The sequence below is a fragment of the Erpetoichthys calabaricus genome, chromosome 8 (assembly GCF_900747795.2).
Source record: "Erpetoichthys calabaricus chromosome 8, fErpCal1.3, whole genome shotgun sequence".
Classification (NCBI taxonomy): Eukaryota; Metazoa; Chordata; class Cladistia; order Polypteriformes; family Polypteridae; genus Erpetoichthys; species Erpetoichthys calabaricus.
In genome coordinates, this window is record NC_041401.2 from 121,511,321 (window position 1) to 121,538,788 (window position 27,468).

General features: G+C 38.8%; 1 protein-coding gene across 12 annotated transcripts in view; it reads right to left on the reverse strand.

Moving 5' to 3' along the window:
• Positions 1–27,468, reverse strand: part of LOC114656015 (calmodulin-binding transcription activator 1-like) — a 559,017-nt gene that overhangs the window by 160,400 nt on the left and 371,149 nt on the right. For all 12 annotated transcript variants that reach the window (XM_051930419.1, XM_051930418.1, XM_051930414.1 and 9 more), the window contains one exon: positions 23,869–24,004. In XM_051930419.1, the coding sequence (XP_051786379.1) occupies positions 23,869–24,004 (136 nt within the window). The remainder of the gene's footprint in view (positions 1–23,868; positions 24,005–27,468) is intronic.

The following is a 27,468-nucleotide window of genomic DNA, read 5'->3' on the forward strand; positions in this document are numbered from 1 at the left end:
TTGCTCTGTCATATTACCTAATATTACTCAAACTTTTAAGCTGAAAAACATGTCTCTCAAAGATGTGAAAAAGCTTGTGACCAGCCCAGGAGAAATTCAGCCAATCAGCAGAAAAAATGTCAGAGAAGATAGCTGATTGTGGTAGGGGTATCCACACCACTAATAGCTAAAGAGACGTGACCTCAACTGCACTGACCATCTGTGAGGTGAATGCTTAGAGACTTGGGGCAATAAAAGAAACGTGTGGCATCATCAGAGTACCATTCACTGTATGGGATTATGAATTGCTGGTGTTTATGGTGAAAAAAGCATATGCAGAAGAAGTACCTCTACTAGTATTGTGCAATTCCCATCATTTTTAGAGAATGATACTATGGTTGATAAATGAAACCTGGCAAGTAAGACTGCTTTAAGCCTCCATTTTTAATATCAGACCATTCCTCTTATGAGCTGCTCTTGCTTGATACAGTGATAATATTCTGCCTAAATAAAAGCATCTCTTAACATAAGAATGGCTGCTTTACCATTAGAACGCCAATCACACTTATGCTCTTGATAAGATGGTGTAAGGTCACCTTTTCCTTTGCCCTGAATGGTGCAAAAAGGTTGGTTGCCTGCATACCTTGATAGAGCTGTCATGAGATGGCAGCAATACTACTGCATAAAGAGCTACAGGGCTGTGTATAGTAGTAGTAGTAGTAGTAGTACTGTCACGTGTACAGGGTTCAGTAAAATGACTGCTTGCATGTCCACATCAACACTACCTGGTGTCATGATAAACACAAATGCATTAACATACATGTTATTCAATAGAAAACACAAGTCAGTTCACCTGTTGTGCTGCTTATTCCTCTCCAGTTATGATCCTGTTACCTGAATGCCTGTGAGAAAAAAATCTGACAAAAACTCCAGCATAGTGATTATAGAGATGACGGCTAATATTGTATCACTGTGAGTATTTTGTCCATTGCTGCTCAAGTATGTGAGATGGCTGAAGAAAAATTTTGGATGATCAATAATCTATAAAGCAATGCAATAATAATTGTTTCTGCATTGAGAAATGTGCAGAAAGTAATATCAGTACACCACAGACACCTTCAGGAAGATCCACAGCAAAAATGCTACCTTTCATTTAGTGAGGAATTAATTTGCAATTATTTTTCTTCTATTGTTAACAACTTTTCTGACAGAAATCAAATGTTTCCAAACCCACCCCTATTTATTGTGCTAGGTGTGTACAATTCTCGGTCACATTGTAGTTTAAATTAATCAAAATATTCCCAAAAGTGAAAACAATCATGGAATGGATGCTCCTCGTAATTTTATGTGTAAAGATATTTTATAAAGCACATTGTTTTGTAGGTTTCAAAAGTCTTAACAGCTGCTTCTTGAGTCTTCCCCTCACTCTACAAATAAACTCCTTCTCGGGATTCCTGTTTTGTGATTACAACATATGCTTTCCATTTTCTCCTCTGTGATCACCACATCTCATGAAGGGCACACTTGCTGTGGGATGTGAATTTTGCCTTTTGATGTAGTTTAGTCAGATGTACCACAGATCCGGAGGCACAAAACAGCCAGGTATTTTCCCTCTGATGTATTCTGGCATGTTAGATTTCCTTTGTGACTTTTCATCTAGCCCCTGTAACCTTGTATTTCAGTACATAAATGTCACAGCAACATCATATTGCTGTCTGAGGTCCACTGGCAGAATTTAAATTCTACTAGGATTTCTGGGCAGATTTCTATTCAGCCTGCACATAAAACTAGGAATAATTTTACCTCTGAAGACTAGGCATTCATCTGATATTGCAATGAGAGTCCATAAGCAGCAGCTCATCGTGTAATACCTCTGCATCTGTGATCCTACACACAAGGTTTGACACTTCTTCGTGTCTTTTATCTGCTGAGCATCAACTTCTATTCTGACAACAGGTATTCAGGCCAGTCTCTTTCTTGAGTGTGTATACGATTTAATATCACTAGCAGAGATATCACTTTTTAATGAGACCTAAGGGTGGTCTTAAGACAGGTTCCAGCTGTCTTTATCATGATAAGCTTGTACCCATTTAATTTTCTGCACTATGACCAATGATTGTATTGGCTGCTTTAAGGGCTGGCGAGCCGAAGGCTGTAAGAATGTATGATGCATGACTTTACAGCTGAAGCAGGGATCATAATGCTCAAAGTCCCATCATTACTGACCTTAACAGCTCACTAAGGATCAGGCACTGATTGATTGTGTCTGAGCAGCAGTGCCACATTGAAGGAGGACAGAATGTGTGTGCTCATTCAAGGCTACAGAATTCACAAACATGGGTAGTTCAATTGGTACTGGGATCAAAAACAACATAAGCACAGGAGTTGAGTCTTCAGTCGCAATGTGGACTTGTCCCTCCACAACACAACAGAGATCATGCTGAACAAGACAGAGAAAATTGGCTTTGTATTTTTAATTTTGGGTGCAGTTCTCCAGACTCTCTCTTCCGCTAGCCGCCAGATTTCTATTTTTACTCATAGAACACAATATACATTTTACATAGTCCCAAATGGGACCTAAGGTGGGACTTGTATGGTAGAGTTTAATCAACAAAAACACAGAACTCACTGCCCAGGCTCGTTGTTAGCCTCAGCTCTCCTTGGGGACAGCCCAGCTCAGCCATATGCTTTCTGTCCTTCTCCAGAGGAAAAGGTCAAGGTCAGCTCATCCGTCAGCCGATCTTAGAACGGAACTTTCACAAAACTGATTGCAATTTTCCTCTGCAGTGGCAACCTTTGAAAACCTGGTAAGTAGGACTACTCTTCAGGTGTTTTTCCCACAAGCCCTGAAATAGACTGGTGTTCTGCCTTGTGTCCAGTGCTACTGGAATAAGCTCTGAATGACAACGCTGACAGGATTACGCCAGTTTGAAAATGTTATTTTATGTTACCCTGCATGAGGGAGCCCTAACTTTGAAGCAGTTGTTTTGGGAGCAGTACAGGGTTTGTGGAAAATGTCACACAACAGGCTGGCAAATGCTTATCTCCAAGTGGGAATGATGAGGACTTGAGGATATCCCCAAAATGTCTGCTGACCAGGCATCATTGGAAACGACTGCTCTGTGACATGGCTTCTGTCCGATAAAATGTATAAATACCAAACGGAGCAATCAGGCACGTATTGCGTTCAGCTCCAACCCAACTGATCATTTGGCATCTGGTGCTGGGAAATTCACCAGTGGCAGCATATTTTTTTTATTATGTGGCCTATGGGAATGCTTCTGAGTAAAGAGCAATCCCTATGGGGCCCATTGTAGGCATGACAGACGGTTAGAAGGACCTGATGCAAGCTGATTCTGCTCCTTTTGCGTTTTATTGCTAAATAAGCAATGACAAGCAATTTCACATAACTTTCCATACATGAGGCTTTCATTTTCAACCAGTAACACAATTTTGCAGGATGCTTTAGACTATAGGGATTCATCTAAGTAGCAGTCAAAAACGAAGAGGTTGTAATTATGCAGGATGGCAAGTGTAGTGGACCTCTGAATATTTTCATTCTCATATAGAATGTTGATTGTATTATAGATTAAGCAAATATACTGACAAAATGTCTAGAATTATCTGATCTAATGGGATAACCTCATCATAAATTACAAACATGTAGCCTATTCTAATTATGCTGGTTTAATCAAACAGAAGAAAGAGAAACTCTCTGAGGGAAGGGAACACAGAATGGGAATTACAGAGTAGGGCTGAGTTTGCAGAGTGATATGATGAAGGAACAAACTGTATAAGTTATAACTTTAACTCCAAATCATAAACATAAAGACACTGAGATGCACTGAGGAAAGCTGCCGTTACACAGCTTAAATAACGTGTTCATCTCCCACTTTGTTCAGACTACATTACACTGTTTGTTGGTTCAGTTTGGTTATTTTCAGAATGATACTGCCTTTTCCTTGACTGTTTTTAAAGCATGCATGTTAGATGAATTTGCAAACCAAAACTGATCCAGCCCACATTGTCGGTTTGCATGAATGTGGTCCTTAATTCCTCTACATCATTAGCTTCCTAGATAGATAAAAAGGCACTATACAATAGATAGATAGATAGATAGATAGATAGATAGATAGATAGATAGATAGATAGATAGACAGACAGACAGACAGACAGACAGACAGACAGACAGACAGACAGACAGACAGATAGATAGATAGATAGATAGATAGATAGATAGATAGATAGATAGATAGATAGATAGATAGATAGATAGACTTCTTCCTCCTCATCCTCTCTCCTTCGCTTCTACCTCCAGGGGTCCAGAGTGTGTCCTATAACTGAATTTGCCCTTTTAATTAGCTTGATGATTTGGTGGGCCTCTCTTAAAGTGATGTTACCAGCCCAGTACACCACATCACACTGGCTATCACAGAGTTATAAAAGATGTGAAAGATGTCACTTCCCACATTTAAGGAACAGAGTTTCCTAAGGAAAAAGCCTCCTTTGTGTGCCAAGAAATGTGGACCCCCAAGTACTTGTAAAAGTGAACCACCACCACTACATCCTCTCCTGGAATAGCACCTGGACAGAGTGGCTCTTTGGTACGGCAAAAGTCAATAACTAGTTCCTCGGTTTTACTGATGTTAAAATGCAGACAATTCACTTTGCACTAAGAAATAAACTTTTTCACCTGACTCCCATACTCTGTCTCATCTCCTCTATCAATACACCCCATAAGTGCAGAATCAACTGAGGATTTCTACAAGTGACATGACCTGCTGTTATATTTATACTGTACCTGATGCTGCTGACAGGGCATTTCTCGATTTTTTGAGCCTAAGCCATATACATATTTCGAGAGTCTGACCTCTCTTCACCTTTGCTTTTTGTGTGAGTAACTTTACACCCACCAGTGGGTCCCCATGTGGTCACTTAGCTTGCTTGGGCCAAGAAACAGCTCTGTCTGTCAGTATATTTCGAAAAAAAATAAAATAGAAATGGAAAAAATGAGTGGTTTAAACATAGATGTGATGATGATTAGCTAACTTTAATTTTGGAAATGTAATGGAAAAATCCAAGGAAATAATGTAGTACGGGTAAAAGGAATTTATATGTATAAAGAATATTATTCACATACTGTATAAACAGAGAAAGACTCTGAATTTCTGAAATGAACAAGTGATTTCTTTATAATTAGTTATACTGTAAAATGGTAAGGGTTACAAAGGACTCACTCACTTTTCATCTACCTCTCCTTTGTTTGTGGGAGAAACAGAATGGGTTGGTCCACAGAGTCTTCCCTATTCTAAGCAACATTCTCCAGATGTTTTTCGTGTTAATTCCCAGATATTCTGAGGGTAAGTACAAGATACAATCCCTGCGTTTTCCAGAAACCTGTACCCGTGTCCCTTCCCAGTGGGCTGTTACGGGTACATTTCCTGTGGGAGATGCAAAGCTGTCATCCTCACTAGAATGCCATGCCGTGACAGCTGACTCCACTGAATCCATGGGTGCAGTGGTTCCACCATTTTCATAATGTCACATTTGTCAGCCTCCTTTTCCCAAAACCTCACCATTTTGGCCACTAATCACAGTCTGCAACAACTGGTTGAGGATATAGGATAGGCTTGAAGTGTTTCACCATTACTGTCAGTATAACAGTTGCAGTGCTCTCTCTGCTAATCTGTTTCTGCTGTCAGCCTCATCACCAGCTTTACCCTCCCAGATTAACAAAACAGAGAAACATTTTGGGCCCTTCCCGTTCAATGACCATTGTACACATAATACTCGACTTGCACAGCAGTTGGTTCTCTGACCAAGTGGCCTACAAAAACAATACAGATAAAGGACCAAAAAGGGCAGAAGATTTTTGTGAAGAATTATCAAAACCGGTTACATCTTTATAACTGGATCCATCTTAAAAACAAAGCGAGAAAATTAAGCTCTTCAAATAAGGAGATAAAACTAAAGATGAAAAAGAGCAGCTTGTTAGTTCTGAGTGGATATACAAGTATGAAGTGTTGAAATGGATTTGTAATGAAACTTAAAATTAATGGAACTACATAGCAGCAGAATGTCTAAATGGACATTTTCTTCTTCTTGGTAAAGGAGAACCCAGTCAAACAAAAGGGTGGTTGCACATTAGTCTGCTGCCCTCCATGTATGGGCTAATTAGTTTAAATATAACTCCGACAGCCTGGCTAGAACTACTTCTTTTAAGGTGTATTGAATGAAGTTGGATTTGAAAGATTCTGGTAAAAGCGAAACAGAAAACTTCAGATTAACTGAGATGATTGCTGCTGACCGCATTTAGAAAGAAGGGTCTGAAGATGCAAGAGGTGAATATGGAAAGCAGGTAGTTAATGATGGTGATTGCGAAATGGCTAGAAAAAACAACCAAACCCAGGGAATGTTTGGGAAATACCAACACTTGGGTGCACAAATGGTAAAAAAAAAAGTATGACACCATCATGTGTTAAGTATAGTATAACATGGGAGTGCTATGGGAGTCACATGAATGGAGAGCAGTGTCACCACAGGGCAGGAGTCAGTAACAGCATTAGAGAAGAAGATGACACAAGCACACATTCAACAATGTCTGAATGACCATTTAAATGGTTAAGCAAATAATAAGGAGAAAGATAACCTGTTGTATGCACAAAATAAGCAGCATTGATCATTTAATTTAAATAGGTACTGTGTGACTTAAATTTGAGAACATTACAATTGTGTTTTAAGTTAAATAAACCTAACATTTGTTTAAAGTAATGACCTGAGCCCTTATAAAAGGTATTTTTATTTACATTTTATGTATATATATTGTATATGTGGGCTGGTATGCACTTCAAACACTGGATGTTACCTGGCAGTTAATGTATGCATACCGCTGTGAAATGGAACTCGTCACAACAGACAATCCACTTTCGATGAGCTTATGTGCTTCAGTGCACGCCAATCACCAAGGTGTTCACAACTTCCCCCAAACACCCACGGCTTTCTGAAATAGTTTCTGTATATCAGTGCACAGAGCCCCTCTGCCACCACCACAACTGCTCTCCAAAGAAATTGTATGTAGTACAAAACATATCAGGTTATATATGTAGTAGGAGGATGAAGAGGCCCAATTTTAATCTCCACACTCAGCTGCACTTTAATTCCACCGCCAAGTCTCACGGTGCTCCTGCTGTAAAACTGGTAGACTAATACAATGAAGAACAAAGATATATTTTAACACATATCCAATATTCAATTTTAGTATTAATAATATTAATCCTCAGCGGAAAGATACTAGTTTAGACAGAGTTGCCAGTGTTTGGTAATCTTTATCCTTTGTAAGAGACGGCCGGCAGCCCAACCCAGCTGGGATGCCCAAGAAGAAGAAGGATGGGGGAAGGCAGCCTATTTAGGGCACTGCTTCCCCCAGAATGCTAGATGGCAGCGCCCGTGAATTCCCAAAGGGCACTATGGGACTTGGAGTTCTTTATCTCAGCCCTGTTGGGTACTGTGGGGGCTGCCAGAGGGTGCTGTAAAAATGGAGGAGCCATGTGGCATGGGGTTTCTGCCTAACCCAAAAGTGCGTACAGACCACGTGGGCAGAAGAACAGAAGCACTTCCAGGTTGGACACTATAAAAGGACGTGTCAGCCTCACAGCGATATGCCAGAGTTAGGAGGTGGAGGACAAAGCTTGCGAGGAGGAGCGGAGGCAACAGAGAAAGAGAGTGAAAGAAGAAAAGACTGTGTGTTATTTGGTGCTTTGTACTATGCTGTGTAGTGGGATGCAAAAAAAAAAATGCTTCCCCACTTAAATAAAGGTGTGCTATTGGGAAAGATTTGTGTCTCAGCCTATCTTTGTCGGGGTTTGGGGAGCAGTATGCCCCCTGGTGGTCCACACCTTCCTTTACAAATAAATAAGGTAATAGGCTGAAGTTAAAAACAGAACTGCGCTTAATGTTATCAAAACTGGCACCCAACACTGAAAATAATGACCCTAAAAAACACAAAGGCACTCAACCTTCACAACTGACTTTGAGTTATTTTCCTCTTTTGTGACCTGGAGTTATAGGTAACTTGAATTATTGTTCTGTTTCCTTTTGTCTGAATTCATATGTGACTACACAAATTTTGTAAATTAAAAACAAGGGATAGTTTAGACTTTTCATTTTTATTCTTTATCAAATTATGCTACTGCTCTTAGATTAAAAAAACATTTAATGTTTATAAGAAAAACTAAAAGACATACACAAAAAACTACATTCACTTGTTGAAATCCCTAAATGAAATTTAAAATATGTAAAAAAAAAAAAATTGCAGTTCACAAAGTTTCTCAGTTTCCTATAGTGTGAACAGTAAAGGAAGTGCAGAACAATCTGGCTAATAGTGGAAGAGGATTTGGTGGAGTTGAAGCTGTTCACAGGTGTCCATTGTATCTAAAATGACAGATGTTTGCAGTCCCTTGTTGATCCCATATTGACTGCAATAAGAAAATAGCAGGTTTATTTACAAATTGATCAAAAATGCTACAACCGTCATTGGCATTTGGTGTGTGTGTCTTTGTGGGCTTCTCTCACTGATTGTTCAGGTAAAGAAGACAGACATTTTGAGGCAAGGTAGTCATACCTACTAATTATGGTGCTAGAGAGTGGCACAATGTTGCATTTTAATTAGCATCTGCAAGTTGGAATTCCATTGTACTGATGTACATGTTACAATAGACCATATAAACCTACTGTATATAATAAAAAACATTATTCAAAGTTATTGTCTGTCTGTATACCTGCATTGTTATCACTCTTTAATTTAATATTTTCTTTATCAGTATGCTGCTGGAGTATGTGAATTTCCCCTTGGGATTAATAAAGTATCTATCTATCTATCTATCTATCTATCTATCTATCTATCTATCTATCTATCTATCTATCTATCTATCTATCTATCTATCTATCTATCTATCTATCTATCTATCTATCTATCTAAATATTAAGATTACATAGTCACTTAATGCTATAAAAATCCCAAGTGATCAACTTAATCTTGAAGATATATAATAACTAGGGGGCTTTTCCCCAGCTCACTTTGCTTGCCATAACTGTCCCCTATCCGGTCCCCCCTTCAGCCTGCGCTGTATGCCAGTGTGAAGAGGAGGGCTGAACAGACCCCAGGGAGATACGGTTGCTCGGTTGCTCCTCCGAAACCCCCTCTTAAACGGTGATACAATGGGAAACATACAGTTTGTTTTTTTTTACCTCCTATGTGCTTGATCTGCATTTTGTGCGGCGCTTCAAACATTTAAAAGCCTGTACAGCAGCTGTCCTTTTCTCTCACTGCCTTGTCTCTCTTTTCCCCCAGACATCCTCTGCTCCTGTTGGGGGTTCCGCTCCAGAGGCAAGCCCCTATGAAGAGGAAGATTTTCTATTCTTTTAATTGAGAGACTGAACTGTCCCCTCCGACTACACATGGAGCTCGATTCACTCCTGAAAGAGACTTATGTTTGTTTGAAGGGTCTGAATAACGTTTCCATCTCTAAAATCTCCTGCGCATCAGTGCAACTCTGTCACCCAGGTGTGACTGCGTATGTGAATTTAACTTTCACCAAACAACAAATCTTTTAATTCTTGCGGATATGCCTCTTCATTGGGAAGAAACACTATTCGATCTGTTTTTGCTGTTCCGTTATTTCACCGAGTAATAATTTCCATTTGTTTGCGCTAATGCGATCTTTACTATCATTTTTTTTTGAGACTTTCGAATTTTCCTACTTCCATTATCTCTAACCTACTCGGCATGTGTATCACGCCAACGTTTTTGAATTCTTTATGATGTTCTACTTTGTCATCTACTCTTTGTCTTTTTCCGGCCCCGGGTGTGGTTATTTCTCTTGGCACAAAGTCTCATCTCGCGGGACATGAAAGTGTCTTTCTGAGAAAGTCATGTCTCATCTCTCTGAATAGATCTCGTCTTGTCCCATGATTTTTTTATATAATAGAGAAACAGTGAAAAATTTCACATAGCAAAGAGGACTCCATCATTGCCAGGTTAGGCTCTGCAGGTAGGTAGGTAGGTAGGTAGGTAGGTAGGTAGGTAGGTAGGTAGGTAGGTAGGTAGGTAGATAGATAGATAGATAGATAGATAGATAGATAGATAGATAGATAGATAGATAGATAGATAGATAGATAGATAGATAGATAGATAGATAGATAGATAGATAGATAGATACTTTATTAATCCCAGGGGGAAATTCACATATTCCAGCAGCAAAAATATTAAATTAAAGAGTAATAAAAAATGCAGATAAAAAAACAGACAATAACTTGAATAATGTTCAACGTTAACCCCCTCTGGTGGAATTGAAGAGTCGCATAGTTTGGGGGAGGAATGATCTTCTCAGTCTGTCAGTGGAGCAGGACAGTGACAGCAGTCTGTCACTGAAACTGTTCCTCTGTCTGGAGATGACACTGTTTAATGGATGTAGTGGATTCTCCATAATTGATAGGAGCCTGCTGAGTGCCCGTTGCTCTGCTACGGATGTCAGACCATCCAGCTCTATGCCAACAATAGAGCCTGCCTTCCTCACCAGTTTGTCAAGGCGTGAGGTGTCTTTCTTCTTAATGCTGCCTCCCCAGCACACCACTGCGTAGAAGAGGGCACTCGCCACAACCATCTGATAGAACATCTGCAGCATCTTACTGCAGATGTTGAAGGATGCCAGTCTTCTAAGGAAGTACAGGCGGCTCTGTCCTTTCTTGCACAGAGAATCAGTATTGGCAGTCCAGTCTAATTTATCGTCCAGCTGCACTCCTAGGTATTTATAGGTCTGCACCCTCTGCACACAGTCACCTCTGATGATCACGGGGTCCATGAGGGGCCTGGGTCTCCTAAAATCCACCACCAGTTCCTTGGTTTTGCTGGTGTTCAGTTGTAGGTGGTTTAAGTCGCACCATTTAACAAAGTCCTTGATGAGGTTTCTATACTCCTCCTCCTGCCCACTCCTGATGCATTTTGTGTGTCCAGGGAAGGAATCCACATAAAATAAAGTGGTAGGAGTGATCAATAAATAAAAATAGAAAAATAAAAGTAGAAAAATACACATACATATACAGTCATACACGGAGCTGCTGAAAGTCTACATCATCCCCAATAGTCTCCACCGCAAAGGTGAATTGTCAATTTAAACTCCTTGTTTTACAAAACAAAACTGACGTTTTCTCCAGTCTTTTAACAGCTGTGCTATGACGTTCATATGGACCAGGAGTGTACTGCATACATTTTAAACTGTTTATACAACTGTGATGATTTATGTTATGTATGATTAAGCACTGACTAAGCAGACAGACTTTAATATGAGTTAATATTATTCAGTTCAGTGCTTACTCTATAACTGTATTAAACTGATAATCATGCTTTGTAAGTCACTTCACAATATAATCATACTAATTATTACTCAGTACAGCAGGTTGTGATTAAAGCAATGAGAGAAATGCTACTATTAATCCTGAAACAAACAATGGCCTTTTTATTTGAGGAATTTTATTTACGTCATGCTTTTTTGGTAGATTCTAGATTCAAGCCAATGTAGTTTGTATATATGTTACAGCAATGTACAAGTAATGCAGTGCTGATAGGTTCTGGACATATGAGATGCCTGATGGATGAGCCCCTGGTCTGACCTTAGTGCTATTGTTTGCCCTCTGTGCTGTGATGCTCTCAGAGTGGCACTGATCTATGCAATCTTGGCTACTTTAAGAAATTTTTATTATATAAAAAAAAACAACTTTATAGATTTCTTTCAAAATATTGCTTAGTGTATTTTCTGTTGCTGCGTCATTGTTACATTTTGCATTTGCTTTTCTGTACAGTGAAGTAATAAACAATCAGAGTATCACTAAATGGTTTTATAGTATATGATCTATTTTTGATATATTTACATATTTACTCCTAGACCCAGCATGCATTTAAAAACTCAGAAAGTACTTTAGCTTGTACTAGAAATATAAGACTCATAAGGTCTGTAAGACAAAGGTTCTTTTCAAATTTGAGTATACAGAGATAAGACTGAGATGTGGATTATATAATCCGCTTATGTGTAAAATGTAGAATGTTCTGGATACAGAGAAACAGGGAGAAGGGTGAAGGGCGAAGGGCAATTGCATTGTCTATTGGACTAATTCTAATATAAGGCAAAAAAAAAAAGCAAAAAATATAATAAAAAGTGCAACTAACACACCCTATGTATGGCTGGCTATCAAAACCAACAGAATAAGCAAAATTCATCAAGCTGTTCTGCCTTTGGACAGGTCACCAGGATTTGGCCAAAGAGTCAAAAACTCAGTACTGGAGAGGACACCTGCCATTCAATCAGAAACTCTTGTCTAAAGATGATCCGCTGTCTTCTTGTGCCTTGACAGGTCTTTGTTACTAAAAGTTAAATCACCTTTAAAAGTCAGGATGAATCCTTTATTCACTGATATAAAAGTGTTTTGTAATTCTATCATCAATCCTGAGCTGTTTATGTGCATGGAATGATTAAGCAATTAGTAAAAACTGTTGAGATAAAAGAGCATCTATCACGAGTATGTGCACCCTAAAAAATACGCCTGCATGTCATGTTGTATTGCAGTTTAAATCACTGTATTTATAATTAGTGTCTAAAGTGTTGCTCTCATAATTGGACGTTCCAAGAATAAATTAAATTGAACATTCAAAGATGCAATTGCATAATAAATTTGGAAAACATTTCACAGAGTTACTGGCTTAATAGTAAGTATGCATGAAATAAGTTCTACAGATGCATGTGTCTTGTTGCAGTGATGAACCTTCCACAGAGTTTGAGGTAATTCAGAAAAAGGAAGAAGTGTTTTAACAAGCAAACAGACATAAAAACAGGAAAGAATCAGACAGGATAATTAAAGTATTACTAGAATGAGAGGGTCCTTTAAAACAAGCTACGGTGTTAATAGGACTTTATGCATCCTTCCAAGAATACTCGGTGGCAGACAGACAAATCATAATGAATATCAGCAAGACAAGTCCATGACTTTAGGAAGCAGGCCTAAGTCAAACCCATAGCTGGTGACTGAATGTCAGCTCATTTAACATAGTTAACTTTACGTTTATGAATGGGCCTGCTTTCCTCTTAAATTGTTTTACTGCTCTCCAAGTTAATTTTCACAAAATATTATGGAGCAAAGCATTTATGTCAAATATCTGTTGCTACAAACTGATAACATATGGATAAACATAATTAATGGACTGTTCTAAAATGTGCCCAGGATAGGGACTTAACCTTTGTGTGTGTAATTACACTGCACTATTGTGCATTACACTGTGTCATACTGTTATTTTCCCCTCATTCTTCAAAATTTTAAATGCTAATGAACAAGATAATGCATTATTTCAAAACAGGAAGAAGAGGCACAGAAAATGGATGGTTGTTAGATTGTAAAGGTAGTTGTTTTGATGCACATTTTAACTGCCGATTGCATAGGCCTGGAAGTTAACATGATTAATGTGGCCCGGGTAATGCATTAAAAAATATTGTCACATCCGGAGCCAGCACCGAGGCAAACGCCTCAGGCAGTGCTTTGGTCAGGGTGGCATTTTCATGTATTTTCTTTTTTTTTTTAAATATTACAAAACAATAATACAAATAAAGTTACATGTGTACATACATAATTACATACACATTCAGTACTGTATTTATATACTAATTTAAAAAATTTTATGAAATAAAATTTTCATTTAAAGGTTTAACATTTTGTATTATGCAGTTCACAATAATATACTACATGTCAATATGTAGCACTGGTGTTCATTTTCTTCATTTATACATATTGACATTGGTGCAGGGGAGTGGGTGGGGAGGTGGGATTATGGCAGTCCTGGTCCAATGTTAGAGAAAACTTCGAAGGCAAAAATTACGCTCTCTCTTTTATGTTTCTATAAGAAGATCGAATCAATGTCATATCACATGAGTGCTAAATAAGTTGAGTGGTACTAAAACCGAAATAACTCTCTAGTACCTCTGTATTTAACTCGCCAGTTTGACAGCCAGCTTACAGAACTGACTGCCCTAATATAATGACAAAATTCCACAAAAAAGAAGTGTAATGATTATCCCTTCCTGTTATTTCAGTTTGCAGTATCTTCGCTAATTTATGCAAAGAACACAACAAATCCATCTAAGTAAGGTGTCAGGTTTTTAAACGAGACACCAGCTACAGAGATTCTTTTTAGCATGCCAAGAGCAAAGGTGTAGGTGCAGCAATGTTTTCCAACCTTTTTTTCTGTGGTGGCACACTTTTCGTAACCCAAAAAAAAAAATAAAGGCACACCACAATTCTACCAACCAAAAATGCATTAAATCTCTTAGACGTACTAAACAGTCTGAAAGGGCGTGACAGGGGTCGGCAAAAAAAGTAGCTCAGACATTGCAATTCGTAGACACAGCACTTGGTGAGCACTTTGGGTGCATCTTCTAACAGATTTGTCCCTCTGCCCACTCAAACAGGCAGTCCTCTCTCTGCCTCACTACACTGACCTGGGGTCAGAGGCAACTCGTATGCCCACTAGCTATCGGCTCTGTGAGAGTTGCTGACAAACACGCACCCAGGCAGATGGACCCCCAACACATCTCCTGGCTGTTAAAGTGCTCTAAGTGATGTATCTGCAAAATGGTGATCATGAAGCTGTTTTTGTGTCGGCTTCTCAAGCTAGTCAGGTCTCGACCACCTGAGGAATGTGTTTCTCTCAGGTCTAGACCCAGGGCACTACACTGTTACTTCCATGGCACAACAGTTGAAAAACATTTGTGTATAATTCTTAAGTCACTGATGGTGGTGAACAATTAAGGATAACCTTTGCGGAGTTTTAACACAATTTTTAATGCATTCCCATTTAAGAGATGCATATTCTTTTAATTAAATCAGTCTTTAGCAGTGCATTCAAAGTCAACAGTCGTTTCAGTCATTTATTTTTTACTTTGACATGTCTGTGCCTCATATGCTATGCCAATTTGAGAATTAAGACATTGGCCTCATTTTCTTATTGCCTTCTTTTCAACTTGCCTTTGAGGAACATTTATGCAATTAGTTAATTTTTTAAATACATTCCCAGCCTTAATAATTAATAAAATAAATATGGCTGCAGGGTATCCTAATACTTGATTTCATTGGGTTTATAGGGCAGGATACAAACTTACAAGGTCTCATTAAAAAAGCAGAGGGACTTCTAAGGGCTGCAGAAGTTGAGGCCCTCATGAATAACCAAATCCTGAAAGTGTTTAATGATGACAATGGACAAGAGGCTTCTTAGTAGTGTCTGACCTCTAGCATGTGTGGATGTAGTGGCCCAATTTTCTCCTTTGTGCTGTCACACCTCAGAATCGAGTGAGGGCAGTGGAATTGGGGCAAGGAAAATTAGTGATTCAAAGGGTACTGATGGATAGGAGACAGTGGTGTCAAACTCTAACAAGTCTCTATTTATTTTGAAGAAGCACTGAAACACAAAAGAACTGGGTGGGCTATAACAGCCTAACAAAAACTGGAATTAGATACCTGGCTATAATAACTGGCTACACTGTGGAAATAAAAACTTTGACACCACAAACAGAAAAAATAGACAAACATTAGAATTAAAGCTATGGGAACACCCTAAACAAATGCGCTGTTAGAGGGGAACAGGCAACAACAGAGTTCTTCTTTCCATAATTGCGAAGTTTTAACAGCGGACCTTAAGTGATCCAATCTACTCAAACACTGCCAGAAACTCCACACACTGGTGCCTGTGCAGTCCAGGAAGCACTGGGAGATATGCAGTGCAACAAGTGGCAAGGAAATGATTACTACCTGTGACTCAACAGCATGAGGAATAGCTGCACAATTGGCATAATTACTTGGATTTTGGGAACAATGAAAGAAAAGATACAAGCCATGAGACTGCTTAAAAATGTTTTTCTGAGGAAGAACTATAAACTCAAATCATGTTTCATTTGATTTTGAAAACCCCACTGCATGGCAGATACCACATTCAAATGAAGCAAACAGAATATCCTTATCAACTAGCACAGATTCCTCCCCTGTTATGCCAAACAAAATAGCCTTTAACCCTTGACTAAGTTTTGATATTCTGTTTATAATAGCCACAAACGTAAGAGAAGGTGCAACACACCCTTGGGAGAACCTTATACTATTCAAATGTATCTACAATGATGTCAAGTATGCAAAGATAATTCGCGCTCCACAAATTCTAGACCTATATGCCAGTGCTCCGCAACCTTTTCTCACCTACGACACACCAAAGTTCTTCCTAGAATTCCGCGGCACGTCAAAAGCTAAAATATATAGCAGTGGCGTAGCTATAGCGGGGGGTTGTATTCCGCTCCGAGCGCCAGCTATTTAGGGGCGTCCAAACTACGGTACTTTCTTTTTTTTTTTGTTCCTTGAGGAGGCGCAAAAAAAAAAAAATTTGTTTCAGCTTTGGGCCGTCAAATTTTTCACCGCCCCGGGCAACATGATCTCCAGCTACGCCACTGATATATACATATTAATTTAATACACAAATTTTACAATAAATTTTCATTTTTTATTATAAGTATACATTTATTATAAGTATACATACATAAAAACTATACTATATTAACTTTTATGCAATCTTAATAATTATTATAACATAATGACTGATTAATGTGATACCTGCGCTTGTTTCAATAAACACAAAAGTTTTATATTCGGCTCAATATTTGACAGCGCAACCCGAAGTTCTTGGTCAAGATCTTTTAAGCATGACCGCTTATCATTTTTAATTAACACAAGAGTTGTTTGTCTTTTTTGGCATAACTGGGATGGTTTGAATTTAGATGGCGATTTAGTTTACTGGGTGCCATTGCCTCGTTTGATAGCTGATCGCCGCAAATGATGCATTGTGGCTTTGGAGCCGTTTCGTCACCACACCACGAGAATCCATATCGAATGTAGTCTTCGTTGTACTTCCTTTTCACAATCTTCTTTGTTTTTTTTTTTTTTGCAACACTTGTGCTGGGTTCTTCATCATCTGTACGTGAAGACGAATCTTTTCCACGTAAAAATTTATCCATATTTAAAGGGGTATAAAACTAAATATGAATCACACGATGAACGTTAACCATACACAATTCAGCAACACAACTAATAGTAATGAATGATAACTACTGTCGCAAGACGAGTGAATGCGACGTAGCACGACTAATACGTCGGCTTCAATTCAATGTAGGTGAGGGCACGGAGCGCTCTGCCTATCAAAGCATACTACGGAGTTGTCTGGCGACTACATAGGGCCTACGTCGTAGGCGCCAGGCGATGGGATTTATTATTTCAGAGAAATGGCACATAAAATTATGAAACCTTTAAAAGGCTATTTACGCGAATATTTCATTGCACGTATTCTCGTTATTGCGTTTCTAAGGAGGACCGTTGAAATATTATTTAGTTAGAAAATTGTCTTATTTGACCGCGTCACACCTGTATCGGCTCAAGGCACACCAATGTGCCGTGGCACACCGGTTGCGGAGCACTGCTATATGCCATGTAGCAACACACCCAGAAGTCTAAAATTTAGGCACTTCCCACTCCCTCTTTCAAGTCCCAAAACAAGACCAGATTAGACTGGTAAATACAATACAATACAATTTATTTTTGTATAGCCCAAAATCATACAAGAAGTGCCGCAATGGGCTTTAACAGGCCCTGCCTTTTGACAGCCCCCCAGTCTTGACTCTCTAAGAAGACAAGGAAAAACTCCCAAAAAAACCCTTGTAGGGAAAAAAAATGGAAGAAACCTTGGGAAAGGCAGTTCAAAGAGAGACCCCTTTCCAGGTAGGTTGGGCGTGCAGTGGGTGTCAAAAAGAAGGGGGTCAATACAATACAATACACAAAACAGAATAAATCCTCAATACAGTATAAAAATAAAAATTTTACAAGTACGGACCAGAATCTAACAGTAGATGATATCACATAATATGATTTGGATCCCACGACCTCTCATTTATGTGTTAAAGGACAAAAGGTTGAACCTCAGTTTTATGGCTAGTGAGAAAACTGTATTGCTCCTGGACCCAAAACTCTGCTTTAGTCTGGCCTCTCAATCTTCCATTCTCATAACTCATTTCCATGCTCTTTCATCTCCCTTTGAAAAGGGCACCTCTAACCCTCTCATGTCACAATCTTCAGTGCGGTAATGACAAGGCATGCTAACCACGATACAACAACAGTGTTCGGAAACTTCAAGATTTATGGTGAGGTCTCATCTACCTATTAGTTCATGCCACTGTAAATCAGACTAGATTATTCTGGTATTTGCTCTTCTGAGAACATACCCAACAAGATTTTGGAGTAGTACAAAGCACTCTATTGAGACTTGATTCCCCGAGAGTTTAACTCATTTTAAATAGAAGAACATAATAGGCATATTCAGGACCCCTTTATGACCTTACTCAGGTCTCTTTAGTCTGTGTTGCCACCAATGACACCATGTGAACCAGCACCCTAAAACAGCTTGGCGCCTTCCCTTTACCAGAGTACTGTATCTAGTCCTGCAAACTCAGACCAGGTGACATGACAACAAAGTCAATGAATTAGCTTTGGCTCTGCTACCATGTAATCGTTATGAGTTCATAAGTTCCTTATTGTTGAACACTGTGTTTATTTTATTTTATTTTTTTAATTTATATTTGTTGAATTTATTAAAAGCTGATAACATTCCATACAATCAAGTTAAACTTAACAAAACTAAAATCAAACTGTTAAGAGTAGTAAAGAAAGAAAGGAGTCTTTTCCCCCAATATAAATGTTTATTCTAAAATGTTATTGGTTAGGTTTTAAAAACGTTTTGAACAGAACCTCTTTAAGAGAGAATTTGTTTTTTTCTAATTTCAAATACAGTGGAACCTCGAGATACGATCACCTCTGTATACGAGAAATTCAAAATACGAGGAAAGTATGAGCGAAAAATTCAGATCTAAATGCGAGCATTGGCTCGCGTAACGAGCCACGAGCCAGGCTGTGGGTATAGCTCTCAGCTTAGCGAGGGGGCGTGGTAGCAGTTGCGAGCCGCGATCTGCGGTGTCTGCGTTTCTCACTTAAGTGCACAGGTGGGAAACTGCCCACATCCATGATTGTTCCTGTGGCTGATGGGCTGCAGCTACCATGTCCTCCCCACATATATAGAGAAGCGCGAGCCGGTTAAGGGGGAGAAGAAGTAAAAGAAAAGAGAGGAGAGAGAACGGAGGTTGCGGCAGGCAGGCAGGCAGGCGGGCAGGCGGTGCGGGAGAGCGAGCGTGTGCAGGCTCGCGTGTGCAGGCTCGCGTGTAGCTGAACAGTGAGCTGAACAGGCGAGCCAAACAGCTGAAGCAGGACGGTGTAGAGAAGGTCAGCTGCATTAAGAGTGTCTCGCCTGTTTTACAGCCCGCAGGTGAGACACTAACAGAGAAGAAGCACCGGGGATTGTCGTCTGTTTTTTAAAGACTGCATTCTTTTGACGTTTTAACCTCGTGTTAAAGGATTGTTATTCTTGTGTATTTTAAACCTCCACTTCACAACTGTTTTAAGGATTATTTATTTAAAGATTTATTGAATGCTCTACTGCACTTTAGACACCTGTTTTGATTCTTTTAATAATCAGTTATATTATTTACCAGTGTTATTTATTAAAGGTAGACTACAGTATATATAATTTATCAGTGTTATTTGTTAGGAAAATTGATTTTTATGTTAATATATTTGGGGTGCGGAACGGATTAACTGGATTCCCATTATTTTCAATGGGGAAGTTTGTTCTAGATACGAGAAATTCGCTATACAAGCTCAGTGCTGGAACGAATTAAACTCGTATCTAGAGGTTCCACTGTAGTATATAAAATCAGTTACCACTGACTTAAAAGAGGTGGGTTAGGATAAGTCTACATGCCAATAGTGAAGTAAAGGCAATTACAATTTGTTTGTCCTTCTCCACTTTAAGACCATCTGGGAGCACACCAAACACAGCTTTAAATGGATTAGGGGTGACTGTGACACCAAGGCTGTCTGATAGGCATTTAAAGATTTTTGTCCAGAATGATGTTAATTTAGTACATGTCTAAAATATGTGGCCCAGTGAAGCTGGGGCTTGATTGCAATGTTCACATGTTGGATCTTGCCCTGGAAACATCTTGGACAATTTCAAACGAGACAGATGCTCTCGATAAAAGATTTTAAGTTGAATAATTGAATGTTTTGTACCTATGGAGCTAGAATGAATTCTGTGCGTGGCTGCCTTCCACTCTGTTTCTGAAATGTTGAGTAAGAGATCTTTTTCCCACTGTACTCTGGGATCTTTCAAAGGAAGGGACTTTAAAATGTTTTTATATATTATGGAAATGCTGTCTTGACAATTCATGATCAGTACAAAAAAAAAATCCCAAAACAATTCATGTCTCAGACTAGGTTGGCTGTTCATCTTAATAATGCCTCTCCAAGTTCAGCATCTCCATCATTCCCCATGTGAGTGTTAATAAAATGCAGTAGTCAACACTTTCTTGAGCATTAGTGCCGTTTTGTCTAAAAATTTAACATCCTTCAAATATTTCTAAGTGGGATACTTGAAAGCAATGGCTTATATTTTCTTTTATTTCTCTCAAAGTCACTCTTACACCTAGGTAGGGTCTGTCCTGTACAGCAACTCCAGAGTGAGAAGGAGAGGTGAGCGTTTTGAACAAGACATCAGACTTCAGAGCCAATGGCATATGCTAAAGTGAATCCATCTATATCTAGCTGGTACTTTCCCAAGCTCTAGCTCATTTACAGTAAAGTGACAGCTCACATTCCCAAGGGTCAATTTGCATTGTCAATGTGTTCCTTCTCCAAATCTGCCCCACGTGTCTTTTACTTCACTGACATTTCACCTAAGAATCATCTTTAATCTTGTGGGTGTTGAGTTCACCCTGCTTAGCAGGAACTATAATTCATTTTGGTCAGAATCGCAACCAAAATTCTTCCTGGAAATGAAATTGTGGTCAGTTTGACCCCTTCAATTACACCAATTTGCCATTTGTAATCCTTCCAAGCATGCAGCACATTTTTACAGCTGTAACAGTATGGAAGTTCCTCCTTTACACTACTGTCAAATTTGTAAGGTGGCAAAATGTAAAGGTATTAAACATAATATTAAAAAGGCAATTTTCAACAAGTAATAAAAAGCCATAAACCTCTAGATATAGGCAAGGGTAATGGGCAATATGATAGATTAAAAATGTTATTTCACAATACTTAAATAAATACTGAAATTCAAAGGCCTTGGCTAATTTGGAAGCTGATACCAAACCCCTTACACTTTGAATTGCAACTTTTGATAACGAACATCCTTGGCCTATTAAAAAAAAAAAAACAACAACAGATATCTAAAGAGACCTCACACAATAGTGGCTATGCCAAAGTTACAGCATGTATCAAGTCTGAAGACTACAGATTTTGAAGATTTCTCTCCTTCTGCCACAGGACAGCATACTTCACTTTCACCTGCCAAGTTACAAAAACTGTATTACTATTATACACTTGTACTGATTTCTCGGGCCTATTATTCCTACAGTAAACAACTCCCTTACTCACAAGAAAATGAATGTGCACTAAAACATTTTCCTCCCTTTAAATGCTTGCAATCACAGTTATAAATTACTGTGTCAATTCTAATTGTGGTAGTGCAACATCCAAAGAAAACTTCCAATCAGACAGATGTCAAGTCAGAGTTCTGTTTATTTGTCAGAAGAAAAAGGAAAAGAGGAGTGAAAGGAGATCAAGAACCTCTATGGCTGTGATGAAGATACAACTCAAACTATAATGACAGAGTCATTGGTTTAACTTTAACTTGACAGATGTAGGGGATTTTATAAAGGGATGTTCCATCTGTATAGTTATTTGGGAAGCTTCTCTCTTCGACATTTTGAAAGGAAACTACTCTTGAGGGTCATGTCTTTACTTATATTTTGCTTGATACCATATCCTATGTGGGGGGAATTGTTACTCTTTATATTAAAAATCAGGCAGATATACTTAATATTTCAAGTACAGTGTGAGAAATCAAGGGGTAATCAGGAGATTATATTAGTTCTTTAGTGCTGGATGAACACTGAAATCTTACTATGAAATATACAAAATATTAGCTTTGTAGAATGCTACTAGTTAAGGTTGTGTTTTAATATACTGGAATTCTATGAGAAAGTAACAAAAGCATATTATAGGCGAGGGCACATGTTATTATTTATCTTGATTTTCAGAAGGCACCACATGAAAGGTTAGTGCTCAATCTATAAAAAATAAGAATCTGAAGCTTGGTGTGTAGGTGGGTACTAAATTGAGGCAAACACAGGAAGCAAAGGGTTATGGTGAGGGGAACGTTTTCAAAATGAGGCGATGTTAACAATTTTGTCCTTCAGGAATCAGCACTGGGGCCACTGCTCTTTTTAATACATAAAAATGATATGGAGAAAAATATACTCAATAAGCTGCGGTGGGTTGGCACCCTGCCCAGGATTGTTTCCTGCCTTGTGCCCTGTGTTGGCTGGGATTGGCTCCAGCAGACCCCCCGTGACCCTGTGTTCGGATTCAGCGGGTTGTAAAATGGATGGAAGATATACTCAATAAGTTAGTTAAGCTTGTGGATGATACCAAACTAGGTGGAAGAGCAGATAATGCAGAATCAGCTGAATTTTTAGAGAGGGGCCAGGACGGGCTACAGGCTTAAGCACATTTGTGGCAAATGAAATATTAAAGTAAGATTTGAGTACACAATGGGAGGTTTGAAAAGTACACCTCATAAAGGGATTTAGAAGTATGAAATATACAGTACATATCTTAAGTAGACAAGCAAATTATATATGGACACACAATCTGCAAACAGAAGTCACACTGTCTTGCGCTTTTGACCAACAATGCACAGAACAGACGCTTTTCATGACACATACTGTATGTACAACATTAAAATGGCTATTTTATCATGCAGATTGAGGCAATTGTGTGCTGTGAACCAATTTCACACCCTGCAGCAGACTTGCACTGCAGCTTTAGTTAGTTAAGAGCATGGACATGAACACCATCAGTATCACTGTATCAGCAATCACAATGAATTCTGCTATCTACGATCACTCGCTTCAACAACACTGAGAGCAAGACAAGCACTAACAGCTGTGTGGGACACCTATTATACTTTTTCTACCAAAGACTCTGCCCTCATTCTTAAATCCTTTCAAGGGTTGTCCTTCTCTGCTGGATAGGCTGCTGCCCCTCCAGATGCCAGAAGCTCTCACAGTCAGCAGCTTTCCTTTCCAGCCTGTACAGAGCTGCCTGCCAGCTGCTACCACACTTTCTCTAAAACACAGTAATAGACAGTAAGTAATATATAACATCATAGCATGCTTTGAAAAAATTATTTCTGGGGTCCCCCATCCACTCTTATAATTTTTAATCTTTTAGCCATCCAAGGGGTTAATTAGGGCATCTTCCTGGGTCTCCCATATTTCAAACCTTTTAAAAATGTGTGGCACAAACCTTCAACACATGTGAGAAGGATGTTCTCAATGAAAGCTGCACCCCTGAGCAGGCCAGTACTTTACATGTTTATGTGGAGATGTTTAGCAATGAAAAGTGCCACACTGAGCATCAGATATTAAAGTGGGACAGAAGATATGTATCAGCACAACTGAGTGAGATAACGAAGAACATATCTGCCTGGCACAAGCATTGCTCAGATTGAGCAGCATTTCTTTTCATTTTTAGTTCTGCAAAAAAATCTGATCTCCCAAGTCCACTCTGTTCACAATGATGCAGAAGTGACAAGTATGTAAAACCAAGCAGGAAATCGTCAGTGATGTCCTCCCACAAAATTCTTACCTCTACACCCTGGACCTTCAGTTTCATGTGATCTTCCCTTGTAGTTTTGCCATCTTTTCGTTTCTTCCAGCAGTACCCATCTTTCCGGTATTTGACCTTCTTTCTGTTGTACAGGATCATTGACCCATTCTGTGGCCTAGAAGATGAACAGAATAATTAGCAGAGAACACAGAGAGACCATCAATCAGTGATGAACAGGTTCAGGTACCCCATGTACACTGTAACAGAAATAGAGGTAGCAATACCCTTCATAAATCACAGGAGGCCCTACCAATGCAGACTTGAGTCAGGCAGGGCAGATAAAAAAAATAGCTTTATAATTGTATTGATGTTTTCCAAGCTAATATGGGACATTATGTGGAACCCTTGTGAGAATACCAGGAAGGGCAGCCAGTCCATTTTTCCCTTGCATACCTCATAAGTGGGTAACTAGTGGCACTAAGGGAAACTCATCCCATACATATAAGGACTTTTGCAAGTTACAAATCATTCAGCAGAAGTTATCAGAAAATGCTACCAACAGCAATACGACTGTGGAATACCTCACTGTAACTGCCTACTCAGAAGTTTGCTGTCTTTCTTTTTTATTTTCTTCCTGTTTAGTCATTCTGGTGAGCGTTCAGACTATAGTGTTTGTGCATATATTTTTTAAGGCAAATGTTTCCCTGGGGACAAATAAAGTAAGTGAGTTCTTTCTTTCTTTCTTTCTTTCTTTCTTTCTTTCTTTCTTTCTTTCTTTCTTTCTTTCTTTCTTTCTTTCTTCTTCAAAATTTAAGTGCTATGGGATATGAAATCTAAACTTGGCACAATAATTGCTTTTCTTTTCAGAAAAGAAAATTGATTCCATGGTTGGGCATCATAAAATGTCTTGGTTATGTAGTTTCAAAGCACCAATTTTTTCTGTATTTTATTTAATTGCTACTTTTGAATCATATAAATATTTTCCTTTAAAAAACTGGAGTATTTTACTCACTATTGTTCACATATTTTCAGCTCTTTTATTACATAAATAGAATAACAGACCTTTATTTTTGGGTGTGTAATTTATTCGTAGGGGTAGTGCTGCTGCCTCGCAGTTAGGAGACCCGGGTTCGCTTCCCGGGTCCTACCTGCGTGGAGTTTGCATGTTCTCCCCGTGTCTGCGTGGGTTTCCTCCCACAGTCCAAAGACATGCAGGTTCAAAATTGTCCCTAGTGTGTGTGTGTGTGTGTGTGTCCTGCGGTGGGCTGGCGCCCTACCCGGGGTTTGTTTCCTGCCTTGTGCCCTGTGTTGGCTGGGATTGGCTCCAGCAGACCCCCGTGACCCTGTAGTTAGGATATAGCGGGTTAGATAATGGATAGATAAACAATATGAAATGAAACACTACCTAAACTTTTTTTTTTTCATTTTAATACAGTACATGAGTTTTGATTTTAAAGAAATTAAAATAAAAAAACAACAGATAAAAAATACATGAATGAGTATGAGAGTTCTTCAGGTATAAACAAAAAAAAAGAAAAAAGAAAATATGTTCCAAATGGCTCTACATTTTTCCCCACACAGAAATCACACCACATGCCTCTATGAAAAAAGAAATCAACCTATAGGTACTCGCTTCGAGTCCACCTCAGCTGAAATGAAATGATGAAATGAACTTGGTGAAATGGAAGTCTTTTACTGAACACGAGCTCTGGCTTTTTCAACATTGGGTCTTCCAGAACGTATTTCTTATTTCAAGTCACATTTCAACATTTGGCACAGGATTATGTCAAGGCGCTTAAGTTAGGGATCACTGTCTTGCTGCATGATTTGGTTGAACTTCATCTTCAGCTGGCCAAAATAACCACTGATTGTAAATTCAAGTATTCCCCACAGTAGATCCTACATACTGTACTGTATCTCTGGAGCTGGAGTGCATAAGGGAACAGCCTTGACAAGGCCAAGAGCTTAAGCTCTGTGCAGAGGAGACAATTTGAACTTTATCATTCACTTGCTGTCATTTTCAAAGAAAGCATAAAGAGCTGGGAATGGGGTTCAACCATTAAAACCATGCTTCTGCCTTACTATGGGTTCTAGGTAGTGCATTTGTTCTTGTATATACTGTATGTAGAAGGATTAAAGGCAATCCTGACAGAGGTACAGAAACATAACTGAAAATAAACCTCTTAGTCCTTCTTGACCGCTTGTGCATGGCTCTGAATGGAAAAAGTAAATGAAACATTATGAAATGAAATTCCACAAAGTATATATGCCAAACTATACTCCATTTTCATGCAGCTAGCAATACGTAAACTTTTAAAACTCACTTGGACTGTTTGATTTTTCAGTTTTGAACGAAATGGTCCTGACATAAATCCACGCACTAAAAAGCTGTAACAATGTTGATGGTGTTATGATTTGGAGTCAGGATCATAGTGAAAAGGGCATGAGCCCTTCAAATAGACACCACATCGCACTAAGACCTCATCTGTTGTGTTCAGACTAGCCTCACCCCACTCCCGTCACATCCCACAATACTGCCTGAGGCTGTGGCCTATCCAGGACCAGAAATGGGGAAACTGGTTTTCAAATTCAAAATGCCTTTAACAGACCTCTAATATCTATGATGTCTCCCAACGGAAAGGAAACCACAAAAGCCTTCAGCTTGAGGACACAAATGAATCAAGAAATCTTTATAAATGGTGATTTATTTCAAAAAGGGAAAAATACCAGAAAAATCTCAAAATAGTGAAAAAGAGTTGCATCACAAGACAATCCAAGCAAACAAGACACAAAGCACAACCCAACAGAATAACTACATTTATTTATACAGCACATTTTCATACAAACAATTTAGTTCAAAGTGCTTTACAAGATGTTAAGGAGACAGTTACAAGAAAAGAAAAACAAATAAGGCTAGACAATAGTATTAAAGAATAAGTAACAAAGAAAAAACATAAGTCTATACTATCTTAAAAACAGATACATATCAAGTAGAAGAAAAGCCTCCCTATAAACAATATCATGATGTTAGTATCTAAATATGAGTCTGGTGATGAGGTCAGATGCCTGGGAGGACAGAAAAAAAGCTCCAGTTAAGCTGAAGAGAAAAACAAAATCTGCAGGGGTTCCAATGCCAATAGATCACCCAGTCCCCTCTGGGCATTCTACCTAACATAGATATACTGAATTCATTCCTCTTTTTTTCAGCCTTCATTTGAGAGGATTGAATGAAGTTGGTCTCATGGACAGCTAAGGCACCTGCCTTCATTCCAGCACTACAAGTGGCTGCATGGTGCCTTGATCAGGGGGTGAACCAGAAGACAACTGATGAAAGCAGACATTATTAAAGATTGCAAATCCCTGAAGAATATAATAATTCTATGCCTATATAGTCTATAAGGAGTACAACTAAAATGTAGCAACAAAAAAGCCAAATTAAAATACTTGGTGTTTAGCATTTTTTTTTAAATGTTCCACAGTATTAGCCTGATGGATTTCTCTTGGTAAAGTATTACAGATTTTAAGAGCATAACAAGAACAGGCCGCCTCACCACTTCTTTTAATCTTGGCTCTTGGAATTATAAGCAGACCACCATTAGAAGATCTAAGGTTACAACTTGGAGTGTAGGGGGAATCAGA